The following is a 27,279-nucleotide window of genomic DNA, read 5'->3' on the forward strand; positions in this document are numbered from 1 at the left end:
ATGTATGTGACAGCTGGACAATGAATAAGGAAGACCAAAGAAGAATTAATGCCTTTGAGTGGTGGTGTTGGCGAAGAATACTGCAAGTTCCATGGACTTCCAGAAGAACTAATAAATCCGTGCTGGAAGAAGTGTGGCTGGAATGCTTCTGGGAAGAAGCAAGAATGGCTAGACCTCATCTCACCTACTTTGGTCATGTTGTCAGAAGGGACCATTCTCTAGAAAAGGATATCATACTTGGTAAAGTGGACGGTCAGCAAAAAAGGGGAAGGCCTTTAACAAGATGGGTTGAAACAGTGACTACAATGATGGGCTCAGGTATAGCAAAGAATGTGAGGCTGGCACAGAACCGGGTGCTGTTTCATTCTGTTGTACATAGGGTTGCTTTGAGTCAGAGTCACCTTGATAGCACCTAACAATAACAACAACATTGGAAGATAATGTATATTTGCCTGTATTGTTTGTATTAAAAACCAAACTCACTGCCATGGAGTCGATTCTGACTCATAGCAACCCTCATAGGGTTTCCAAGGTTGTAAATATTTACGGAAGCAGACTCCATATCTATTTTCCCAGGAGTGCCTGGTGGGTTTGAACCACTGACCTTTTGGTTAGCAGCCAAATTCCTTAACCACCACACCACCAGAAGCTCTCTCTTAATTAGTAGTTGGCAAATGCTTGGGTGAACTATAGCCAAATGCAGTTCTTATTTCTTTGTGAAGGAAGCTTGTCATGCAAGAAGATAAAGTTGCCATGCAAGAGAAAGATAATGTATTTGGTGTGCAGAATAGGAAGAAGGATTCTTAAATTCCTTTGACTTTCTCTTAGATTTGGAAGGTTTTCTTATTCTTTTGTTATTTTATTACAAGCATTTATTATACATTTCCTTGTAATGAGCATTTCTACTCTGCTTTGGTATAAAAGTCTTGATAGAAGCTCAATATTTCAAGACTGCACAGGGATCAACAGAAAATAGGCACGTTTATTCCCTGTCATTTCTTCCAGCCAATTTAAGTTTTTCTTAAGCTGGAGAGTGCTGACACCAACAGTCACACAGCTTATTGAGTTTTATGTGCAAGGCAGTGTGCTTGTCCTTCATATGTGCAACCTGATTTGACCACATTTAAATAAATTCTAAACTTAATAAAATGATTTAAAATGACTGTGGCTTACAAGTCACAAAATTCTATCCAGGAGAGAGTGAACAATTACATCTTTAGTTCTTCTATATAAACACTGTATCTTTTTTGTACAAGTTGGTTCATTTACAGATAGGCTTGACAAATTTTGGGTGTTCCTAGCTTATAATGGAACAAAATTCTGTCCAGTCCTGCATCATCCTCATGAATGGTCATGGATTGGATCATTATGATTTATTGGCTTTTCATTGGCTGATTTTTGGCAGTCAATTGCCAGGCCTTTCTTCCTAATCTTAGTCTGGAAGCTCCACTGAAACCTGTTCAACAACATAGCACCATGCAAGCCTCTCCCCCTCCCATTGTAATGGTTTAACAGAGCAATATGGGGTACACACATTGGAATCATATTCCCTGGGTTCAAGTCCAACTCTATAACTTGAGCAAGTTATTCAATATCTTCTTTATCTGCAAAATAGATATAATCCAGTCAACCTTGTAGAGTAAGATTTGCTTAAAATATTGCATGGAAAGCACTTAGAGTAGTTCCTGATGAATACAGGTAGGCTCTGACTTATGATGTATTGGAGTTACAGAGAATTACACGTATGACCATCAGATGTTCTCTTGTGGTTTGCCTTATATAACTTGTGTATAACTGGAAAAGCAAGAAGTACTGATGTGAAGCTGTCCATTTATAGCTAATGTTTCCAACTCCCAAGAATCGGATTTATAAAGATACTGATAACAAAAGTCAATAACAATGAAAACTTTTTAAAAAAAAAAAAAAAAGATGTATCCAACTTACATCACAACTGACTTACAATAGAGTCTTTGGAATGGAACTCTGTTGTAAGTCATCGGCTACTTGTAGTAAGTGTTCACAAGGCAGGTGGAAAAAATCAAGCCTTAGCACAAAATGTCCATATCAGGGAGAGTATATGTCTGGGTAGACATTTGGCATAACTGCTTAGTTACGATTTTTTAAAAAAATTTGTTCAAAACTCTTAGCTGGCTTCAGTTCTGACTGTAGATGAATAAGAACAAATAAAAACCTCAATCTAATTCTGCTGTTTTCCCCTGTCTTATAAAGAGCGAGGAAGGGAAGATTTTAAAGTCTAGATATCTTCTAAAGACTTCATGCAGCAGAGTGGATCTCACCAAGAGGAGAAAAGCAAGAGTGAAACAGATAAGCTTATATCCAGTAACTTGCCCCCACAAAACCCCTTAAACAAAGGCCCTATTATGTTTTAGGTAACAGGTGGTAGCTGGGGTGTTAAGCTTTTCTGGGCAGGATTTCAGATTTCCATTTTTCAGTCCCTCAGGCAGTACACTTCTATCACAAAGCAAGTGATCAATAATAATTAGATGTCTGGAATGAAATACAGTTCATCATTGTGCTGTGTGCATCTGGAAGGAGAAACTCACTGAACTACCTCTAAATTGATGAATTTTCTCTTTATTCCTGGGGGGAGTGTTAGAGGCAGCTGAGAATATGGCAGAATTGTGAATTGTGGCTCTGAGCACAATTACAGAAAAATTAGATGTTATGGCACTTTCCTACAAGTAATAGGAGCAAGCCCCAAAGCATTGAACCTTTATTTCTAACATAAACACTTTCATCACATTGCATTCTCTGTTGCTCTTATAGGGGCACCTGTTTCACATTTAATGAAAAAGTCTATCATAATAGGTGATATACAGATGAAAGGCCAAAGTGAAGATTGTAGATGAGATTTAAGGTAAATTATTTTTCAGATCTTAGTTTTATCAAATTATGTTGCACCATGTTCCTTTAACAGGAGGCCAATAAATGGAGAAGGAATTATTTCTTTTGTGTCTTGTAGATCTCAGAAGAAAAAGCTGATCCTTGTTTCCTGTGCAGATTGAGGTAGAAAGATGGAAACTGGAATCTGCAAATTATAACATAAACATTGCTCAGAGCACTCCCCATAGTGTCAAGGCCAGATCCTTGCAAAATTGTTTTCTCTAAGTTGCATCTTACTTGTCACTTTAAAGATGAACTCCAAGAATCTCCATCTATCTTCGTTATCTAGTGCTGCTATAAGAGAAATACCACAGGTGGATGGCTTTAACAAACAGAAATCTATTTTCTCACAATTGGGAGACTAGAAGTCCAAATTCAGGATGCCAGCTCTAGGGAATGGCTTTCTCTCTCTGTCAGCCCTGGAAGAAGGTCCTTGTCTCTTGAGTTTCTGCCCTGAGTGATCTTCATGTGGATTGGCATCTCTCTTCTCCCATCTCTCCTTCTTTGCTGGCTTTTTAATCTCTTTTATATGTCAAAAGAGATTGATTTATGGCACATCTTACACTAATCCAAAAAAAATAAACCAAACTCATTGCCATTGAGTTGATTCCAATTCATAGCAACCCCCATTGGGTTTCTGAGGCCATAAATCTTTACAGAAGTACATCACCCCATCTTCCTCCCACAGAGCAGCTGGTGGTTTTGAACTGCCAACCTTCTGGTTAGCAGCCAAATGCCTTACCCACTACACCACCAGAGCTCCTTACACCTTATGCTAATGTTGTCTTATTAACATAACAAAGAAAATCCATTCCTAAATGGGATTTTAATCACAGGTATGTTGTTGTTGTTGTTGTTAAGGTGCCACCGGCAAGTTGGTTCCAGCCCATAGTAACCCAGTGTACAACCACAGGTGTGGAGGTTAGGATTTATAACACATATTTTTAGGGGACACAATTCAATCCATCACACCATCCTATTTTCAAAATTCACCAACCTTATTTCTGCAGTATTGTTGTTGGTGTTGTTAGCTGCCATTGAGTCAGCCCCTGACTCATGATGACCCCATGATAACAGAACAACGTGCTGCCTGATCCTGTGCCATCCCCAAGATTGATTGGGATCCATAGAGTTTTCAATAGTAGATCACCAAGCCTTCCTTTCTAGTCCCTCTTAGTCTATAAGCTCTGTGGAAACCAGTTTAGAATCATACAACATGTAACATCATAGCAACATGCAAGCGTCCAATGACAGCCAGGTGTGGCTGTGCATGAGGTGCATTGGCTGGGAATCGAACCCGGGTTTCCCACATAGGAGTAAGGAATTCTACCACTGAGCCACCATTGCCTTCCTAAAACTTTCTGCCAATTTTGTCCCTTAAAAGCTTCAAGTGTCTATCTTGCTCTCTGTAGACTTGCAAAGAGACTTCAGCAAGTGTTGAGAACAGCTTCTCTACACCCTGCCTGACCTACTTGAGGAAATGACCAGGAAAACACTTGGTACAGCATTTATTGTCTTTTCTTTCATTAACAAGAGTTAGCCTCCTGGACAACTGCATGATTGCATTTTATAGAGATTGAGATTTTAATTCCCCTTAAGAGACTATTGCAACAGTGCAAAGCGAAGCAGCGTTAGTTAGAAGGTGCATTTAATGTCTTTATTTTGGGAAATAAAATACATTGAGAATATGCATTAAACTTCCAGGTACGTTTTGACATATAGTTATAAATTAATACCATGTAACCACTGCCCAAGTTAAAAAATAAGATATTTCCTGCACCTGGAAGGCCCATAATGTACTTTTGTGGTTGTATTTCCCTCCCCACTGGAACTAACTGCTGTCCTGGATTTTATTATAATAATATTATAGTATTATAAAATATCTTTGCTTTTTTCTTGTAGTTTCAAAGTTTAGAAGTATGTATCCCTAAGCCAAATTTTATTATTGGCATTTTTTAAATTCTATACAAATGGAATCATGGTGTGTGTGTTCTTTTGTCAGCATTTCTCATAAGATATATTCATTTTGTGTTTTCTTTTTAATTTGAAAAATTTCAAACAGGAGAGTAGAGAGAAATGTATATTATATAACTGTATATGTAATTGTATCATTATAGATAAAAATATATAATTATACAGCCATTATCTAACAGTTACTAAGATTTAGCTGTTTTTATTCCTCTTTTTTCTGAAAAATTTTTAAGTAAATCACACACATCTGTAATCATGCATCTCTAAGAAATAAGGATAATTTTCACTATAACCCCAAGACTATACATAGCAAAACTAACAATAATTCCCAAATGTCATCTAATAACCAGTGAATGTTCACAATTCCCTAATTGATCACCAAATCCTTTTATAACTGGTTTATTCAACCAGGATCCAATCAAGATCCATGAAGAATTCACTTTTGACAGCACAGCTTATAGTTTATATGAGTCTGTGTCCTTTCCTTTTTCACGTATACATACTTGATTGATAAGGAGCTCTGGTGATGTAGTGTCTAAGGCATTTGACCGTTAACCAGAAGGTCGGCAGTTCAAACTCACCAGCCACTCCGTGGAAGGAAAACTGGGCAATCTACTTCCGTAAAGATTTACCATTTCGGAAACCCAATAGGGGTCTCTGTGAGTCGGAATTGGCTCTATGGCAGTGAGTTTTTTTTTTTTTTTTTGGGGGGGGTGGTTAGTGGGTTGTTAGTGCTCTCTTTTGACGTGGCTGCAGGCCCTCCTCCCATAGGAAAGAGGAATACAAGTTACCTCCTCCGTGATAATGTTGTGGTCCTGCTTTGATCTCTGTTACTCCAGAAAAAATTATACTGTCTCGATTGCTATCAGAAGAAGTACCTAATGTCAATTATGTCAAGACCAAAATGCTATTTTGGGCAGACCCTATGCAGTAGTGAGTTTCTTGAGGTTAAACAAATCTTTACCTTTAGTTTTTGAGTGTTGCTTGTGGGGGCTGACTCATCAGGAGAGCCTGCTGGAATGCAAATCTGTGCAGACCAAAGGTTCTACTTGTACCTGTACTGATAGCTAGATGGTTGATCACTTTTTTTTTCTTAAGATCTGCCAGGTCTGAGTTATGCTTTTGTTGCTTAAGATTGCAGACCATAGGGTTTTCACTTGGGCTTAATTCAATCATTTACCCAAAAGTGTTCTCTGAAGAAATTTTGCTAACTGTATCCCTTGTGAGGGGGTTTGATCTCCCTCGTTCCTTTTTGTAACAGAACGCTAGATTTGTTCTCTGCAACCTGATATTTAGATCAGGGTTTCCCAGATGATTTTCCTCAAAGCCCGACCTCCATGGTATTCAGCAAGAGGGTAGTATTGTCACATGAATTTAGGAGAAAAACTGAGTTAAACTGGTTTCTTTGTGTGCTCATGAGCTCTGTGATATTCCAGTGGTATGTGGCACTTCTCAGAATTACTTGTGCTCAGAACTCTTTCCTCAGAACATCTCTAAGCATCTCTATTCTGCAGAACAGACTTTAGAAAGTGCTGATCTAGAAGACTTGGATGTAATCTCAAACAACATAAATAAACAGTCTCATCTCCTACCTTAGGAGCCACGAAGAGTTTATCTAAGCCAACTACTTCCAAACCAAAGCCAAACTCACTGCCATGGAATTGGATCCAACTCATAGCGACCCCTCCTTGGGTTTCCAAGGCAGTATCACTACAGAAGTGGATTGCCCAACCTTCCTTCCGAGGAGTGGCTGGTGGGTTTGAACCGCCAGACTTCTGGTTAGCAGTCAAATGCCTTAGGCACTACGCTACCAGAGCTCCCAAGACAGCTACTTAGTATTACACAAATGCAATAGTTGGTTGCCATGTTGGAGATGAAGAATTTTGTCATGTGCCACCTCTGCTTAGCCATTTGCTGAAGTTATTATTGTAACAGCTTGAGGGGAGGGGAGGGCTGTTATACCAGCTCTGACATAGACAAGAGATCCAAAGCCATACTAATCCAGGTGCCTTTGAGTCAATCAACACTAACCATGACGACTCCATATATGTCAGAGTGGAACTGTGCTCCATCAAGTTTTCAGTGTCTGATTTTTTGGAAGTACATTGCTAGGCCTTTTCTTCTGAGGCACCTCTGGGTAGGTACAAACTGCTACCTTTTTGGTTAGCAGCCAAGCACATGAGCCAGTTGATCACCCCAGGACTCCAGAACTTATACTAGCAGCTCCTTATCATGTGATGAGGTGACATGCATCTAAAATTCTGTATTTTAGATGAATTTCCACATAGTTTGGATTTTCAGAGGAAGAAAGTTTCTAAACTGGTCAGCCTCTCACTTGGCCTTAATTGTCAAATGTAAAAACTTACTTTTATTTTGAATTAGTAATCAGTAAGCTTTTGAATTGTGGTGTTGGCGAAGAATATTGAATATACCGTGGACTGCCAGAACAACAAACAAATCCGTCTTGGAAGATGTACAGCCAGAATGTTCCTTAGGAACAAGCGTGGCCAGATGCATCTCTCATATTAGGGCATGTCATCAGGAGGGACCAGTCTCTGGAGAAAGATATCATGGTTGGTAAAGTAGAGGGTCAGTAGAAAAGGAGAAGACCCTCAATGAGGTGGACTGACACAGTGGCTATAACAGTGGGTTCAAGCATGGCAACAATTGTGAGGATGGTGCAGTACTAGGCAGTGTTTCGTTCTTTTGTACATAGGGTTGCTGTGAGTCAGAACTGACTCAAGGGCACCTAACAATAACAAAGATTTCCTTGAATAATCATACAATTGAAAATCTTCTTACCCTAGTTACTCCACATTTGGCAACATGTTTAGCATTCTCGAATATCTTCTGAGTTGGAGAAAGACATACTGTTTGGTGCTCAGACAAAGTGCCTTTAGATTAACATGACTTTTTCTTGAATGCATTTATTATACCACCTTAGGCATTCACAGTTGCATTCTTGTTGTTTCTCCTTTTGACTTTCCCTTACTTTTTTTTTCCAACATAGCAGTTAGATTGACAACTGTGTTGCTTTTCTCATTAATTTTCTTGTTTCATCAAAGATCAGCTGGCATTTACCATTTGGTGTTTCAAAATGGAAGACCAATGGATTTTTCCCACTCCTCTAAATTCTTGCTCCCTTTTTTCCTCTTTTATATATTATATGTATAAATTTAATTTTGAAATTATTCTATTCATGTTAAGAAAATCTAAATATAAAAGCATTTCCTTGAGAGATAATGTGAATGTGGATTGATTGTTTCATTCTGGGTCCTTCTTGGCTATAGTAGTTGCATCATATATATATTAATAATCCTTATTATTCATGGGACCTGATGGGAAATGGAGACATGTTCTAGGTTCTGGAGACTCATCCATTTATCATTTGTAGATTTCTAGCCTGAAAATTGCCTTTCCCTGGAGTTGTAAAATGTAAACAGGATGAAAGCTACAGATTTTACTTTCAAGTTGACTATTTTCAGGACTGAAGGTATAAGACTTTGCTGTAAGCTATTTCAAATTTCATTATTTCTCAATTGTTTCTTCCCCCTTCCAACTTCTATCTCCTACAGAATGTAATTTAAAAGCAGTTGAGCAGGGAATTCAACAGAGATAGATTATCCTAGAGAAAAATATGCAAACAAATCTCTGTGCTCTGGTACTCTGAACAGGACCAAATGACTTGCTCCAGCATCAATACTGCTTTTTCTTCACTTTCTCAATTTTCTTTTTAATTAGGAGGGGGAAAAAAAAAAAAAAAACAGCTTAACTGTAATAGGGAGCTCTGGTAGCGTAGTGCCTAAGGCATTTGCTTGCTAACCACAAGGCTGGCGGTTCAAACACACCAGCCACTCTGCGGAAGGAAGGTTGGGCAATCTACTTCCGTAGTGATACCTCGTTGGAAACCCAAGGAGGGGTAGCTATGAGTCAAAATGGACTTGATGGCAGTGAGTTTGGTTTTGGTTTAGTAATTGTAATAGCACACAATTTCTTTTTCCTCCATTGGGAATTGGGAATACACAGCACGCAAAAAATGTCCTACCCAGAAATTATATATCTACCTATATATATTCTAAAATAATTCTTACCCATGTTCACATGGTTACCCGAACAAATATGTTTCAGTGTACTTGTACAAGCTGAATAGTAGCAATGTTTGTATGATGACAATTTGAAAACAATTTAAATTTCCTTCAGTTGCAGATGGTGAAGTAATTTTGGTACACATGCCATGAAACAGTATGCAGTACTGAAAAGAATGAGGTGTTCTTGTATGTGCCTGTGGGAAGAGCTCTAAAACCTATTGTTAAATGAGGAAATAAAAAGACTTGTAGAATACTATGAGCAAAATGATTCCATTTATGTTTTGCAATAGGGATTTTTATGTAGGTGAGAGGAAGATTATGGATGAATAAATGCATGGAGAAAGACTGGAAGGAATATGTCATTCTCCATACTTTTAAGAGGGCAATAGGGTTTGGTGAGTTTAATAGCGAGAGAGAGGGACAATGAAAGAAGGCTTTTTGTTTTCTCTATAGTTTGAATATTTTGCAGTTAAAATGTTTCATGTATTAGTTTCATAAATTCATTAAAAGTGTCAATAAAAAAGTACACAAAGCAAAAAACTAATGTTCTATTTATGTTTAACAAATTCTTCCAGTGTAGGCATTCACTAAAAAGAACAGGCAAGACCCTCATTTTAAATTCATTAATGTCAAAGAAGCATAGGATTCATTGGCTTAACACAAACTCATGTGGATATAAACTACCACCATCAAGTTGATTCTGACTCATAGTGATCCCCATTGGGTTTCCTAGTAGGTAAATCTTTATGTAAGTAGATTGTATCATCTTCCTTCCACGGAGTATCTGGTGGGTTTGAACCACCAAACTTCTGGGTAGGATCATGTGGATATACCAAAAACCAAACTCACTGCCGTCAAGTCATATCCAATTCATAATGACCCCTCCTTGGGTTTCTGAGGCGGTATCACTACGGAAGTAGATTACCCAATCTTCCTTCCAAGGAGTGGCTGGTGGGTTTGAACTGCCAGCCTTCTGGTTAGCAGTCAAATGCCTTAGGCACTATGCCACCAGAGCTCTTCATGTGGATATAGATATGGAAAAATAATGTTGATGGGGAGTTGGCTTTTGGTAAATATGGCATAGACAGCAACGTTTGAGCAAAAGATAGTGATTAAATTAGAAACTGCTGTCACTCCACTATTAAAGTTACTGCTGGGGCTTTGGTGCAATTGATTGCTCTCCATTTCTAAACCATATTCACCAACTTTAGAACATTGGGAGTCCCTTGGTGGTGCAGTTAACTCGCTTAAGCTGCTAACTCAAAAAGTGGAGATCCGAGTCCACCAACAGGTCCCTCAGAAGAAAAGGTTGGTGATCTACTTCCAAAAGATCAGCCGTCTGAATACCTGATAGACCGCAGTTCTACTCTGACAAACACGGGGTTGCCGTGAGTTGGGATTGACTCCATGGCAACTGGTTTGGTCAAAATTTTAGAATGGATCACCAAGACATGTCTTTTAGTTTGTCTTTTGTCTACAAACCAATGCCCTACATTACATGGGTCAGTGGGAAAGGTGCAAAAGTATCAGTAGGAAAAGATACAAGATTTCCTGCATGTTTTATTATTATTATTATTATTAAGGAACTCTGATGGCATAGTGGATAAGGCACTTGGTTGTTAACCAGAATGAGGAAGATGCAAGAATAACAGTGCAATAATATGATTGCAGTAAAAATGCAATAATATGTCTTTCAAGATTTCCTGCATGTTTTATTATTATTATTATTATTATTATTATTAAGGCAAAATTTCATAGCAAGCATAGACATCCCAACCTTTAGATGTTAGTTAGAATGCATCACCATTTTGAGTCATTCATATTTCAGGCAAGAGGAATATGTGAAGCTTCTTTTGGTGGGCTTGTGTCTACTCAGCTAATTTTTTGTTGGTCTCCAGAAGCAAATCTTTATTCTCCCCTTTCCCACTTAAGGCAATTTTATATACTAGTTGAGAATTTCAGATCTGATGTCCTGGAGAATAGTCTTTGAATGTTTTCTGGCTTGTGTGTTTTTGTTTTGTTGTTCTCTCAGGTGCCACAGGACCATCTCTAAAGTCTAGTATACTCACTGCCGTCAAGTCAGATCCAACTCATAGCGACCCCTCCTTGGGTTTTGAGGTGATATCTCTACGGAAGTAGATTGCCCAACCTTCCTTTGAGGAGTGGCTTGTGAATTTGAACCATCAGCCTTCTGGTTAGCAGTCAAATGCCTTAGGCACTATACCACCAGAGCTCCCAAAGTCTACTATAGTATTGTCTGTTTTCTGCAGCCTGGAAATTTGGTTGTTTTCTAAAGATTCTTGGGATTGCATTGCATCTGCTATCATATGGCCACTACCTGAGCTGCGTGCCTGTGTGTTGAGGAATTGGATTTCTGCTCTTTTTGTTTTGGCTCTGATTAAATAGGTTTTAGAGGTTTAAAAAAATATTTTCAGACATTGGCATAATTTCTGTATTTCTAATCTTTTCCATTCTGATGTTATCCTCTCAGCTTCTTGAGGCCAAAAGTTTAATTTCTTCATTGTAATCTTAGATTTACTTTTTTTTTTTTATTTTTTAATTGATGCTTTTGTCTGTAACAGGTATTTTCCTTTAATAAAAAAAGAAAAAAACTCACTGCCATCAAGTCAATTCAACTCATAGCGAGTTTCTGAGGTGGTATCACTACAGAAGTAGATTGCCCAATATTCCTTCTGAGGAGTGGCTGGTGGGTTTGAACTGCCAGCCTTCTGGTTAGCAGTCAAATGCCTTAGGCATTATGCCATCAAAGCTCCTTTTCCTTCAATGGCCACTAATATCTTTTCATTTTTAACAGCTTTATTGATGTGAAATCTACATACCATAAGATGAACCCACTATAAGTGTTTTTTTTGTTTTGTTTTGAGGAGCTCTAGTGGCGCAGTGATTAAGCACTTGACTGCTCACTGAACGATTGGCAGTTCGAACACACGGGCCACTCCACAGGAGAAAGATATGGTAGTCCGCTTCTATAAAGATTACAGCCTTGGAAACGCCATGGGCAGTTCTACCCTATCCTACAGGATCACTATGAGTCAGAATCAACTCAGTGGCAAAGAGTTAAGAGTTTTTAGTAAATTTAAGGATTTGTACAATCCTTGTCACAGTCAAACTTTAGAACATACAGACCACCCCCAAAAATCCTTTTGTGCTCATTAACATTTTATATTACTCTGTGATTTAAGGTTTAGCATGTTTTCACTGAATGACATTAGAGTGGGTCTTAGTTTTCGTTTTCATTTTTAAAATTGGGACATAATTTATACTATAAAATTCACCCTTTTTTATTATTATTATTTTATTGTGATTTGGGTGAAAGTTTACAGAGCAAATTCACTTTCCATGCAGCAGCTCACATACACTTTGTCTCGTGACATTGACTGCAATTTCCCACAATGCAACAGCTCCCCTACCTCCCCGTAGTTACTTCTTCCCTGTGTCCTTCCCTCCCATGCTCTCCTGCCCCTTGAGCTATCTCCCTGTGCATACACAGCCCTTCTATTCTCTCATGATTGATCTCTCCAAGGAGTGAATCCACAGAACGTAAATGTTCAGCTCATAAAAGTTCACCCATTTTAAAGTATACATTTCAGTGGGTTTTAATATATTCACAAGGTTGTGCAATCATCACCACTATCTAATTTCAGAGTATTTTCATCACCCCAAAAAGAAAACCGCATATGAATTAGGAGTCACTCCCTATTCTCCTATCTCCTTAGCCACTGACAACCACTGATCTACTTTCTGTCTCTATAAATTTGCCTACTCTGGACATTTAATATGAATGGAATCAGACAATATGTGACCTTTTGTGCTCTTTTTGCTTTATTTTGTTTTCACTTAACATGATGTTTTCAAGGTTCTTCCATGGTTGTAGCATGCATCAATATTTCATTCCTTTTCATGGGTGAATGATGTTCTCTTGTGTGGATATACCACATTTTTTTACCCATTTATCAGTTACATTTGGGTTGTTTCCACTTTTTGGCTATAGTGTATAGTGTCACTGTTAACATTTGTGTACAGGATTTTGTGTGAGCTATGTTTTCACTGCTGGGTTTTATGTTTTAAAATAGATTTTTTTTTTAAAAGTCAATACTTATTGATCTTTTTTGTTTTATATAAAAATGCTACCTATTCACATACATGGGAGCGCTGGTGGTGTAGTGCCTAAGGCATTAGACTGCTAACCAGAAGGCTGGCAGTTTAAACCCACCAGCCAGTCTCTCCTCAGAAGGAAGATTGGGCAATCTACTTCCATAGAGATAATGCCTCGGAAACCAAAGAAGCAGTCACTATGAGTCAGATTCAACTCAATGGCAGTGATTTCGCGTTTTTTGTTTTATTCACATGCTTATTGCCACAAGCCTGACCATACAGATGTTTGATCTTTTTTTTTTTTTTAAAGAAATGGACTTTTTCCTATTAGCTTTCATGTCCTACCTCCCAAAGACCACACCCTCCCCAGTTACTCAGCTTACCCCCTCCCCTCGTCTTCATTATTCATTTCTCTGATTTATTTCTTTTATCCTTCCTTGGAGCAGATGCATAAGGTACACATTGCACCTTTTCTCTTCTCCTATGCATTGCTGATCTTTTTCTGGCTACCGCTATTTTTTCTTCTTTATTTTACCCAAAGCCAAAATTATGGGGGGATGAATGTGGGCCTAGCCTTGCTTGGTGAGAAGGAAACTATTGTACTGTCTTCTTCCCACATTAAATCCACTTGCTCTTGCCTTTTAAGCCCAAGAGTAGACTTGAGTCAAAAGACTTGTGTTGTCCTTCTGCATCAGAATGTCCACTTTACTTCACTTCCCAGGACATTGGTGAGCTTGTCTTTGAACCCTAACTCTAACTTTGGAAGAGTTTGGAAGAGCTGCTGAAAGCACAATTAGGAGAGCGGCATTGTGCATGCCTTTTAAAAAGAGATGAGGGAAAAGCACCTTAGAAGGAAGAAGCTTCGGAGAAGAGTAATTACCACACTTTCACATGGATGTTCAGCCCCACATAAACTAATAATAAAAATCCCTTCTATTTTCACTCTAGACTTCCTGGAGCCATGAAGGTTGGATGAGCCTCTGAAACTATTGTTCTGAGATAATCTTTAAACCTTAAACCAAAAATGTCCTCTAAAATCTCCTTAAAACCAAACAATAGTTTGGCATAACTAGTAAAAAAAAAAAAAAGAAGAAGAAATCTGCCTTGAGCAATATAAGGAGCTTTGGTGGCACAGTACCTAAGGCATTTGACTGCTAACAGAAAGCTGGCAGTTCAAATCCACCAGCTGCTCTGCAGAAGGGAGATGGGGTGGCTGAGAGTCAGAATCGACTCGATGGCAGTCTGGGCAGTGTTCAGTGTTTTTGTTGTTGTTGTTGACCATTATACTCTTTTAAGGAACTGCCTATATGGGATCTAATTTATAACGGTGACTCAAGAGTAGACAAGAGCCTTCTGGGGCAATGAGCTTATGTTAATGAGGGGGGAACAACTAAGAAAATGAGGGTGAGAATGGTTGCACAACTCGAATATAATCAATGTCACTAAATGATACATATAGAAGAAACTGTTGAATTGGTGTATGTTTTGCTGTGTATATTCTTAACAAGAACAAATAAATAAATTTTTTTAAAATGCCTTCCATTTCTATAGCCTTATTGTTTTCCATATATATTTTAATGACCCTCATAACAAAATGGTATCATGGAAAAAAATGAGTTTCTCTTCTCCATTCATTTCCCAAGCCCTCTTCTGCTTTGAGGATATCCTTCTACCCTATTTCCACCATATCATGTCATTTGCTATGGGTCATAAATTTCCTTCATCCATGTATTGGTTTCCTAGGCCTGCTGTTAACAAAATACTATGTAACAAAACTATGTGGCTTATAAGAACAGAAATTTATGGTCTCACAGTTCTGCGGGCTGGGCGTCTGAGATAAGAGTGTCAGTCCTATTGATTCTTTCTGAGGCTCTGAGGGAGAACCTGCTCCATTCCTTTCTCCAAGTTCTGCTAGCTCCAGGCATGCCTTGGCTTGCAGCTGTAGTGTCATAGGTATCCTTTCTGTCTCTGTGTTTCTTCTCCTCTTCTATAGGATAGCACATAGATTAGATTAACCTAACTGGTAACATCTTCAAAGACTCCAGTCTCAAACAAGGTTCTGTTCATAGGTACTAAAGGTTAGGACTTAAGTCTTTTGGGGGCCAAAATTAAATCCATAACAGTCCGCTCAAAAAAAATCCAATTTCTTCTAAGCCCATGTTTAACTTTCACCTTCCCATATAATCTTCCTACTCTCAAGTTTGTGGGTATATATTTATACATATTTTATTATTACTATTTTGTCAGTAAGTTTTTCTGCCTCATAACCAGTTTATTGTAATTAAAAGAGGGAGTTAGAATATTTATAAAAGAATTACACAGTAAATTCCAAAGTATATAACAACTCATTTGCAACTCCTTGGTCTATTAAATCAGAATGGCTGGAGCCCAGCTATCACTGTTTTCTCAGACTGGCAAAGTGGGTAGTAGAGTTAGAATCACAGTCCAGGATTCCTTGCCTTCTATCTAGTTCTTATTGGTGTGCATTGTTTGGATTTTTTTTTTTTTTAATTGTGATTTGGGTGAAAGTTTACAGAGCAAATTCATCTTCCATACAGCAGTTCACCTACACTTTGTCTCATGACATTGACTGCAATCTCCCACAATGCAACAGCTCCCCTCACTTCCTCCCCATAGTTACCTTTTCCCTGTGTCCTTCCTTCCCATGCACTCCTGCCCCATGAGCTGTCTCCCTGTGCATACACAGCCCTATTCTCCCATGCTTGATCTCTCCGAGGAATGTATATGTCTAAGGTAAATTTTTACCTCATATGCCTGTGTTTTGTTTGGCTGGAAGGCAAAACAAAAAGGAGTGGGTTCAGTTCCAGAACTGAATGGCAGCTAGAGGCCATAGTCTCAGAGGTGTTTGGATGCAATTTTGTTGGGCTGTAGGAGCTCTGGTGAAGTAGTGTCTAAGGCATTGACTGCTAACCAGAAGGTTAGTGGTTCAAACCCACCAGCCACTCCACAGAAGGAAGATTGGGCAATCTGTTTCTGTAAAGATTTATTGCCTCAGAAACCCATTGGGGGTCACTATGAGTCAGAATTGACCCGATGGCAGTAGTTTGGTTTTATTGTGTGTGTGTGTGTGTGTGTGTAATTAAATCTGTATTTGAATTTGTATAAAATAGTTTCCTTATTTTAAAACTGACCTTCCCTCCCTTCCCCCATGACTATGTTTCCAAAGGATGCAGAGAGTCTCAGCTGACCAAAGCAAGCGAAATACCCTCTCACCTCCTCCACGCAGTGTTGACACAGAGGCTGAGATGCCAACTCAGGCAATGGCATTCTTTATTCCACAGGCTTTGCTGTTTCCCTCATTTCAGTCCTGCCCCACCTGGCACCCCAAGCCTGCCCTTTTGTGTTGTTCCTCACTTCTCCACCCAGGCTTTATTTCCACTTGACTTCCCACCTTCATGCCCACTGTTCCGAGAGGAAACACTCCTCCCGCCTCCAGGCCCCTCCTTCCTACGCACTGGGCTCAGGTGCAGGCGAGGCCTGGCAGAGGCACCTCTGGTAATGGAACAGTTCCTCTTTGCTTGGCTGCACCAACTGGGAGCCCAGAAGTGCAGGGCAGTGGGCAGTCTTCCCACAGAGGCCAACCCTGGTTCATCAAAACCCACAGACCTGTACAACACAAAGAGTGAAGTAAACCATGGACGTCAGTTAATGATAACATATCAATGTTGATTCATCACTTGTAACAAATGTACACAGGAATTGGAGGTGTTGATAATATAGAAACTGTGATGTGTATGTGTGTGGGGGGCTGTCTACAGGAACTCTGCACTTCCTGCACAATGTTTCTGTAAACCTAAAATGCTCTGAAAAATAAAGTGTACTAAACATTTTGTAAAAAAGAAAGAAATTGTTGCCTACTCACAACTTCTCTGTCTTTTGCTTGTAGCCCTGGAAAGGAAAATATCAATGAGGCAAAGCAGAGAGGAGCTGATAAAGCGAGGAGTCTTGAAGGAAATTTATGACAAAGGTAAGAAAGACTGGTCTACCCTCCAAGGGCCAGAAGCAGTGTCATGAAATCTGGATGCATATTTCTTAGTGTGGGATTCAGTTTTTTGTGTCACTCTATCAGTATTTAAAACTCCAGATGCATCTAGAGAGAAAAAGAACATGGGAGCTTATACAGATGGTGCTAAAACTCTCAGTATCTGATTAAAACCAATTGCCATTTAGTCAATTTCGACTTGTGGTGACCCTGTGTGTGTCAGAGTACAACTGTGCCCCATAAAACCCAAACCCACTTCTGTGAGTCACTTCCTAGTGACCCTATCAGACAGAGTAGAACTGCCCCAGAGGGTTTCCAAGGCTGTAAATCTTTATGAAGCAGACTGCCTCATCTTTCTTCTGTGGAGTGGCTGGTGGGTTTGAACCACCAGCCTTTCAGTTGGCAACCCAGTGTTTTAACCACACTGCCACCAGAGCTCCTAGTGGTCCATAGCCTCCACAATTATAGAAGGTTGCTTGAAATAGTACACCTCTGCCCCCTCCCTCTGCTATGCCTTGCCATTAGGCCAGGGTAAGAGCTGTGCTACTTCCTACATCCATCTCAGGTAGACAATTTGTGCTAAGAGAAAAGACTTCAAAAATCTGAATGGCACTGGGAAGCCCCATGACAGGAAGGGACAAGGTGAAAGGTATCAGAGGAATGAAAATTAGTGAAAACTATGGGACCAAAGAGAAGCACGGGAGTGAGAAACACAGCTTGCTTTCTATATCAGAGCACAAACTGAACAGGCTGGAGACTGGCAAAAACATGGTAGACAGACAAGGATTACATTGATAATCAAGGATGGATCTTTAAGTGAAATATTTAATTTAATAATCTGGCCCACCAGATAACACCAGCCCCAAACAATAAGAAGACCTGAAACGAGCAATTGGTGTTGATGACCATAAAAAGCTACAGTCTGTTATTTCCCTTAAAACACTAACAGGGAGTGTAGTCCTCGGAGGAAGGGGAGAGAGCAAGCAAGCATGAGCTCAGTTCAAAACAGCAAAGCTCTTAGGAAAGAGAAGAATACTTAACATCATGTATAAAACACTGCATACATGCATATTTAAAGATAGTAATTCAATAAACAAAACACACAATATTTGCTGGCAGACAGTTATGGACACATTTGCAGAGTATTTGAATTACTGTAAATATTATCATTTAAAATATCTTATGTGTGTAGTTGTATCTTATAATTTTCTCCACTTCAGTTTCTTCTACTGTGGGGAGACAGACTGGGAAAAAAAAAAAAATCTGAGAAGGAAATTCTCCATGAGGGTGGATTTTGTAACATTTGTTTCTGGGAATTCCAAGTGCCTGAAAGTGTCTGAGCAATTCACTTCATCCCAGCAGTGTGTGTTCGAACATCAACAGACTCACAGCCATACCTACATTATTCCTAGAGTCACATCATTTTTCATAGTATCATGTGGTTGATTCCAATGCTGAGGAAAAGGGAGCTTTATTGCCTTTCTCTATTAGGACACCGGGGAGTCCCTGGGTGATGTCAGTGCTTAATGCACTCAGCTGCTAGCCAAAAGGTTGGAGGTTGAAAGTGTACCCAGAGGAACTTCAGAAGAAAGGACTGAAGATCTGTTTCCCAAAAATCAGCCATTGAAAACCCTCTGGAGCACAGTTCTACTCTGACACACGTAGTGTCACCAGGAGTCAGAGTCAACTCTCAGGTAGCTGCTTTGTAACACTAGGACTCTTGACTTCCATGCAGGAAACACAGATTCAATTCTTGGCCAGTTCACCTCATGCACAGCCACCACCTGTCTGTCACTGGTGGCTTGTGTGTTGCTATGTTGCTGAACAGGATTCATCGGAGCTTCCAGACTAAGACAGACTAGGAAGAAAGGCCTGACAATGCATTTCCGAAAAAGTGAGCAAGGAAAATGGTCCATTCCTGTTGGGCATGGGGTGCTATGATTCAAGGGCCTACTTGATAGTAAGCTAACAATAGCATAATTATGAGAGATTTCTGGGGTCAAGGAATTTTTTTAATGAGCTGCTTTATCCTTCTGCATTTGGGTAAGACCATGCCAGAATACAACTTAGTTGGCTGATTAAGTAAAATGAACCCCTAATTCTGTCGCTTTCCTCCAGGGTCTTGCTTTTTCTATAATCTCCCAACCCTCCCTGGTATCAAACTGAAATCCTTATGCTCCATCATAAATTCTTCCTCCATAGAATACCTCCCAGTAGAGAAAGAAGGTTGTTAACTACAGTTATAGTATTATATAACAAGCATCCAAATATTGAAATATATATTATAGTCATAGCTGAGCTAACCAAAAGGCTGGCAGTTCAAACCCACCAGCCACTTCTCGGAAGGAAGATTGGGCTATCTACTTCCATAGTGATACCACCTCAGAAACCCAAGGAGGGGTTGCTATGAGTCAGATCTGACTCGATGGCAGTGAGTTTGGTGTTTTTTTTGTTCATTTGTTTTTTTGTTTTGTAAAGCCTGTTCAGATCCAGTTAAGTAATACCTTTCCCTCCTTCCTTTTTTCTTGCTATCTTTATTCCTCTCACTGTAAAACTTCAGTAACACTTTAAAGTATAGAATGGATTTTACTGTAACTGCCATTGAATCGATTCAGATTCTTGACAGTCCCACGTGTCAAAGGAAAACTGTGCTTCATAGGATTTCTATGACTGAATTTTTTGGAAGTAGATTGCCAGGCCTTTCTTCCAAAGTGTCTTTGCGTGGCCTTGAATCTCCAACACTTCAGTTAACAGTCAAGCATATTAAACTGTTTCTACCACCCACAGACTCCATTACATATAACAACTGTGTTAAGCTAAATAATGCCTTAGTGATGGTAGGACTTAATAAAAGAAATCATAGACTCCTTGGGCAAGAGCCTCATTTTATAGGGAAAGAAATGGAAGACCTTTGTGACTTGTGTTTGCCAGGGCCTTGCATGCAGATAGGAATTCCCTATGAGCAAGGCTGGGCCTGGTTAACAGTGTTTCTTTGGCAGCGAGCACAATGCCTAACCCAGACCATGCACTCAGTCGGTGGTGGTGGAGAGAAGGATCAGCCTGGCCCCCCACTTGTCACTTGTCACCACAATGTCCTACTGTATTTTTGTCTTTGTGCCTGCCCTTCTCTATTTGTTTGCTGACTGACTTTCCTCACTAGTTTGTAAGCTCTGGGAGAATAGGGACCTCACAGGCTTCCTGCTAGATCCCCCAAGCCTAGAACGGTGCTTATATAGATTTTGTTATTAGTTGCTATCAAGTCAGCTCTGACTCATGACCACCTCATGTATAAGAGAACAACACCTTGTCTGCTCCAGTAGCCACAGTTATGACCTTTGGTATGCTCCAGGTCATTCTTGCACCCACCATGTATGTTGAGTGCCTTCCAACCTGGTGGGCTCATCTTCTAGCATTATATTGGATAATATTCTTTGTGATACATAGGGTTTTCATTGGTTGATTGCCAGGCCTTTCTTCCTACTCTTGTCTTAGTCTGGAAGCTCTGCTAAAACCTGTCCACTATAGGCGGCCGTGCTGGTATTTGAAATTCTGGTAACATTGTTTCAGGCATCACAGCAACACACAAACCAGCACAGTTGAACAAACTGATAGATGGGAGAGGTGATGCAGGTTAGGCTGTCAAAAATATGTATTGTTTGCACAATGGGAAGATGAAAGAAAGACCAAACACCCAAACCATACCTACTGCCATCGAGTCAATTCTGACTCATGCAATCCTATAGGACACAGTAGAACTGTCCCATAGAGTTGCCAAAGGTAGAAATTTTTATGGACACAGACTGCCTCATCTTTCTCCTACAGAGCAGCTACTGGGTTCGAAATGCCAGCCTTTTAGTTAGCAGTGGAGTGCTTTAACCACTTCATCATCAGAGCTCCCTATGAGAGGAAGAATCAGCCTGAAGTTAGAAATCTAGTGCAAATAGTAGGTGTATAGGTCTGTGGTTACTATGAGTTTATCCAGTTTGTATCAGAGTGGATATTAATCAGTACATTGCATTGTAATGCATTACATTACATTAGCAGTTAACAGGGATACTGACATGAGATTACCTGGATTCTAGTTTCACTAACTAGCTATGTGGCCTAGCTCAAATTGCTTGACTTCTCTGCGTCTGTATTTCTTTAGCTGAAAATGAGGATAAGGTAGCTAAACCATTTGCTATCAAGTTGACTCTGATTCATCATGACCCATATGTTACAGAGTAGCACTGCCCCATAGGGTTTTTCAATGACTAATCTTATGGCAGCACATTGCCAGGCTTTTCTTCCACAGCTCTTCTGGCTGTATTTGAACTGCCAACCTTTTGTTTAGTAGCTGAGTGCAAACCAAAATAGTGGCTTGTTTTTGTCATTAGGTGCTGCTGAGTGATAGCAACCCTGGGCACAACAGAATGAAATGCTACCCAGTCCCTTGCCACCTTCACAATTGTTGCTATCTGTGAACCCATTGTTGCATCTGCTTTTTCACTGACCCTCTACTTTACCAAGAATAATGTCTTTCTCCAAGGACTGGTCCCTCTTGATAACGTGTCCAAAGTAGGTGAGACGAATTCTTGCCATCCTCACTTCTAAGGAGTATTCTGGTTGTACTTCTTCCAAGACAGATCTGTTCTTTCTTCTGGAAGTCAATAGAATTTTCAGTATTCTTCACCAACACCATAATTCAAAGGCATCAACTCTTCTTTGGTCTTCCTTGTTCTTTGTCCAGCTTTCACATGTATATGAAGCTATTGAAAATACCATGGGTTGGGTCAGATGCATCTTCATCCTCAAGGTGGTATCTTCTCATTTTAACACTTAGAAGACATCTTTTGCAGCAGATTTGTCCAATACAGTACATCATTTGATTTCTTGACTGCTGCTTCCATGGGCATTGATTGTGGATCCAAGTTAAATGAAATCCTTGACAACTTCAATATTTTCTCTGTTTATCATGATACTATGTATTGGTCCAGTTGTGAGAATTTTTGTTTTATGTTGAGATGTAGTCCATACTGAAGGCTGTAGTCAGTAAGTGCTTCAAGTCCTCTTTGCTTTCAGTAAACAAGGTTGTGTCATATCCTTATCACAAGCTGTTAAGGACTCTTCATCCAATCCTGATGCTTATTTTTCTTCATTTAGTCTAGCTTCTCAGATTATTTGCTCAGCATACAGATTGAATAAGTATAGTGAAAGGCTATACAACTCTGATGCACACCTTTTCTGATTTTAAATCACACAGCATACTCTTGTTTTCTTCACACAACAACCTCTTGATCTATGTACCAAATCAAACAAAACTCACTGCCGTTGAGTGCCGTCGAGTCAGATCCAACTCATAGTGACCCCTCCTTGGATTTCCAAGGCAGTATCACTACTGAAGTAGATTGCCCAATCTTCCTTCCGAGGAGTGGCAGGGGATTTGAACCACCAGACTTCTGGTTCGCAGTCAAATGCTTTAGGCACTATGCCACCAGACCTCCCTGATCTATGTACAGGCTCAGCATAAATACAGTTAGTATTCTGGAATTCCCATTCTTTGCACTATTATCCATAATTTGTCATGATCCACACAATCAAATGCCTTTGCATAGTCAATAAAACGCAGGTAAACATCTTTCTAGCATTATCTGCTTTCAGACAGATCCATCTGACATCAGCAATGATACCCCCCATTCCAAGTCCTCTCCTGAATCTGGCTAGAATTTCCAGCAATTCCCTGTTCATGTACTGTTGCAACCATTTTTAAATTACCTTCAGCAAAATTTTTCTTGCGTGTGATATTAATGATATAGTATGACAATTTCGGCATTCTGTTGGATCACCTTTCTTTAGAATGGGCACAAATATGGATCTCTTCCCGTCCTTTAGTCTGGTAGCTCTTTATATTTCTTGGCATAGACAAGTGAGCACTTCCAGCATTGTATTTTGTTGAAGCATCTCAACTGGTATTCCATTAACACTTGGAGTCTTATTTTTTGCGAATGCATTCAGTGCAACTTGGATTTCTTCCTTCAGTATGATTGTTTCTTGATGTTCTGCTACTTCCTGAAATGAATGAACATCAACCATTTCTTTTTGGTATAGTGATTCTGTGTATTCCTTCCATCTTCTCTTGATGCTTCCTGTGTTGTTCAATATTTTGCCCCCAAAATTATTTCAGTATTGCACTTTGAGGCTTGATTTTTTTGTCTAGTTCCTTCAGCATGAGAAATGTCAAGCATGTTCTTCCCTTTGAGTTTTCTAACTCCAGATCTTTGCACATTTCATTATACTTTACTTTGTCTTCTAGAGCTGCCTTTTGAAATCTTATGTTTAGCTTTTACTTCATCATTTCTTCCATTCACTTTAGTTACTTCAAAAGCAAGTATCAGAGTCTTCTGACATCTATTTTGGTCTTCTTTTTTCCTGTTTTTTTTTTTTTGATGACTTTTTGCTTTCTTCATGTATCATTTGAGGTCATCCCATAACTTATCTGGCCCTTGGTCATTAGTGTTTAGTGCATCAAATCTATTCTTGACATGGTCTCTAAATTCAGGTGGGATACGTTCAAGGTCATATTTTGACTCTTTTGGACTTGTTTTGATTTTCTTCACCTTCAAGTTCAATTTGCATATGAACAATTGATCTGTTCCACAGTCAGCCTCTGGCCTCATTTTAACTGATGATATTGAGCTTGTCCATCATCTCTTTCCACAGATGTAGTTGATTTGATTCCTGTGTATTCCATCTGGTGAGGTCCATGAGTATAGACGCCATTTATGTTGTAGGGGAAAAAAAAATCACTGAATAAGGTTGGTCTTGCAAAATTCTGTTATGCAATGTCCTGCATTGTTTCTATCACCACGACCATATTTCCCAACTGCTGATCCTTCTTTATTTCCAACTTGTGCATTCCAATCATTAGTATTTATCAGTGCATACTGATTACATGTTTGATCAATTTCAGGCTGTAGAAGTTGGTAAAAATCTTCAAGTTTTTCACCATTGGCATCAGTGGTTGGTGTGTAAATTTGGATAATACGACTATTAACTGATCTTCCTTGTAGGAGTATGGCTATTATCCTATCACTGACAGCACTGCACTTCAGGATAGATCTTAAAATGTTCTTTTTGATAATGAATGTGATGCTTTTCCTCTTCAATTTGTCATTATAAGCATAATGCATCATATGATTTTGTGATTCAAAATGGCAACACCAGTCCATTTCAATTCATTAATCCTTGGCATATGTATCTTCAAGCATTCATTTCATTTCTAACAACTTCCAATTTTCCTAGATTCATTCTTTGTACATTCCACATTTCAATTATTAATGGATGTTTAAAGTTGTTTCTTCTCCTTTTGAATAGTGGCTAGTTGTAGGGCAGTGAATTATTTGGTATGGCTCTTAAAGCCATGGTCTTTGTGACTCCCACCAGATGACTATATAAATGTGAGGTGTTGTGGGCCACCAAAAGGATTGGATAGCTTATTAATAATAAAAATAAGGTACATAATACCCTTGTGGGGGTGGGACCATAGAAGCAAGGTGTATGGAAGCCTAACATGGGGATTGGTGAGTTTTGCCATCTTGCTAGGCTTAAAGTGAGCTATTGCAGAGGGGAAAAGGGGGGATTGTCACTACTATCAAGAAAGAGGAGCCACGAGTGGAGCACACCATTAGACCCGAGATTCCTGTGCTGGGCCTCTTGATAATGAAATGGTGACAGCAGAGGCAATGGGACCAAGAGACAGAGTGGAACGGCTACTTCCTGGCCCATGGAGTGAGATAACTGAATGCCTTCGGGCAGGAGACTTGCTGGGAGAGTGGGGAGGGAGTGCACGTATTGGCGGAGCTAAAAGAGCTTTGTAATACTTGTCAGAGCCGAACAGGGGCCAGGCCAAGAGTCTGAGGGTCAAAGAGAGGGGAGGGTGTTCTGATCAAAGAATTGTATCCTGAGCATTCCTGAATCTGAATTTTATCCTGTTGCTTTACTAATATACCCTATGATTGTGAGTATTTTCCTTGAGTTTTGTGTGGCCATTGCAAGTAATATCTAATCCATCAGAGCAGTAGAGAGCACCATGGAAGAGATGGTTGGTGTCAGAATTGGTAAAAAGTTTGAAGAAGGATGGAGGCATGCCCAACTTCTGCCTCATAGGAATCAGCCTTGGGCTGCTGATGGTGATTTCCTCTCCCCCATGTAAAGCTAGAGAGAGGTCAGATGACATCCCCACTCCCTTTTTGCACTGTTGTTGTTGTTATGTGCCATCGAGTTGGACCCAACTCATAGCGACCCCTCTTTGGGTTTCTGAGACAGTATCACTACAGAAGTAGACTGCCCAACCTTCCTTTATCACTACAGAAGTAGACTTCCCAACCTTCCTTCCAATGAGTGGCTGGTGGGTTTGAACCTCCAGCCTTCTGGTTAGCAGTCAAGTGCCTTAGGCACTATGCTACCAGAGATCCTCCTTTTTGCACTAGTATTCTATAAATTCTCAACAATTTAAGATACTATAAATATTCTTTGTCTCATTGCCATCATAATCAAGCTTTACACTTTTCCAAGCCCTTTCTGTGCCTCACCCTGAATGACCCTTTCAATCAGCTCAAGAGTTAATAAGAGGGGATGTCACTGTTCCCATTTGTCTCAAGATTAAAAAGATACAAAGATCTGCAACTTCCTCAAAATAAATTTTACCAATGTCTGTGCCAAAACAAGGACCAAGGCCTAATTCAATTCTCTTGTCACCCCTTCACCCTGTCTCCCTTGTAGCCCCTAGCTGGGTCATTTTTCCTGTTATTTGCCCTCTGCTTCTATGATGGCATTCACCTTGCTGTACCTGGGATTCTGCTGGGTGAAACAAACAAAATTTCATTTCCACAACCCATGTGAGGAGCATGTGGCAAAAAAAAAAATAGTTTTTCAAATTCTTAATTTTAAAGATTAATCTCATAGGTTTGGGAGAATCATTCCATATTGGCTGGTGGGTAATTCCTCATTTTGCCTCTTTGTGTTCGCACACATGACTCTAGTTACCTGGTAGCAAAAGAGTTGCACCCGAGATGTATAGTCCCTGACAGCAGCCACATTGATTTGTAATTACTGTCAGCACATCCCTGGCGCACAGCCCAAGGTCTGGGCCTCTGTTTACACTGCAGTTAAGTGTGCATGATAACATTGAAGGAAGCAGTGTACTGTTGTTAGTAGGTAAGATTTTCTCTTCCACTCTTTTGCACATTATTGATTATGCCTAATAATATCCCCCCAATTCACAGAAGGTGTAAAAATAAACTATAGTGATTTGAGATCTGTAACGATTTAGACAGGGTAAAAATCACAATTAATTAGGTTTTTATACTGATAGATATCCTCAAAAGTCTTGATTTTTTCTAAGTGGGTTCAAATCTCAAACTAGTCAATAAATTCACATCAGTGAAGATGAAACTTGAATAGAAGAGAGAAAATGATTTCCAACGTCTATATAAATGAGCACAGTAATCCTGTGTTTAACAGAGCATATTAGAAGTTAAGGAGTGTAGCTATTCAGTGAGTTGTATTTCTTTCATTGGTTTCGAGGTCTGGTAACCAATGAAGCAGTTGCCAGGAGCCAACTCTCATGGCGACCCCTTACCTGTCCAAGTAGAACTGTGCTCCATAGTTTTCAGTGGCTAAATTTTCACAAGTAAATGACCAAATCTTTCTTCCAAGGTGCCTCTGGGTAGACTTGAACCTCTAACCTTTCAGTTAGCAGTGGAGCATGTTAACTGTTAACACCATCCAGAGTCCAAATTTCCATATCAAGCCACATAAATTTAGAGTCAACAGGAACTTTAGGTAAAAGTTTAAAAACACGAGGAACATTTTTTACCTCTGGTTCAATCAGAGTCATGTAAAATGCAGCAAACTTTGAAGACAACATCCTTTTTTTTTTCTTTTTTAAAATTTTTTTGTTGCTATTTGTGTAAAAGTTTACAGAGCGAATTCACTTTCCATACAGCAGCTCACACACACTTTGTCTCATGACATTGACTGCAATTTCCCACAATGTAATAGCTGCCTTCCCACTTCCTCCCCATAGTTACCTCTTCCCTGTGTTCTACCTTCCCATGCATTCCTGCCCCATGAGCTGTCTCCTTGTGCATACGCTGCCCTTCTATTCTCCCATGATTGATCTCTCCAAGGAGTGTATCTACCTAATGTAAATATTCA

General features: G+C 39.6%; 1 protein-coding gene across 1 annotated transcript in view; it reads left to right on the plus strand.

Annotated features, from left to right (window-relative positions):
- Window positions 1-27,279, plus strand: part of PHACTR1 (phosphatase and actin regulator 1) — an 882,368-nt gene that overhangs the window by 657,388 nt on the left and 197,701 nt on the right. Inside the window, exon 4 of the mRNA XM_042782390.1 lies at window positions 16,987-17,067. Within this exon, the coding sequence (XP_042638324.1) occupies window positions 16,987-17,067 (81 nt within the window). The remainder of the gene's footprint in view (window positions 1-16,986; window positions 17,068-27,279) is intronic.

The sequence above is a fragment of the Orycteropus afer genome, unplaced genomic scaffold (genome assembly GCF_000298275.1).
Source record: "Orycteropus afer afer isolate SDZICR_OR568_19922 unplaced genomic scaffold, OryAfe1.0 scaffold00012, whole genome shotgun sequence".
Classification (NCBI taxonomy): Eukaryota; Metazoa; Chordata; class Mammalia; order Tubulidentata; family Orycteropodidae; genus Orycteropus; species Orycteropus afer.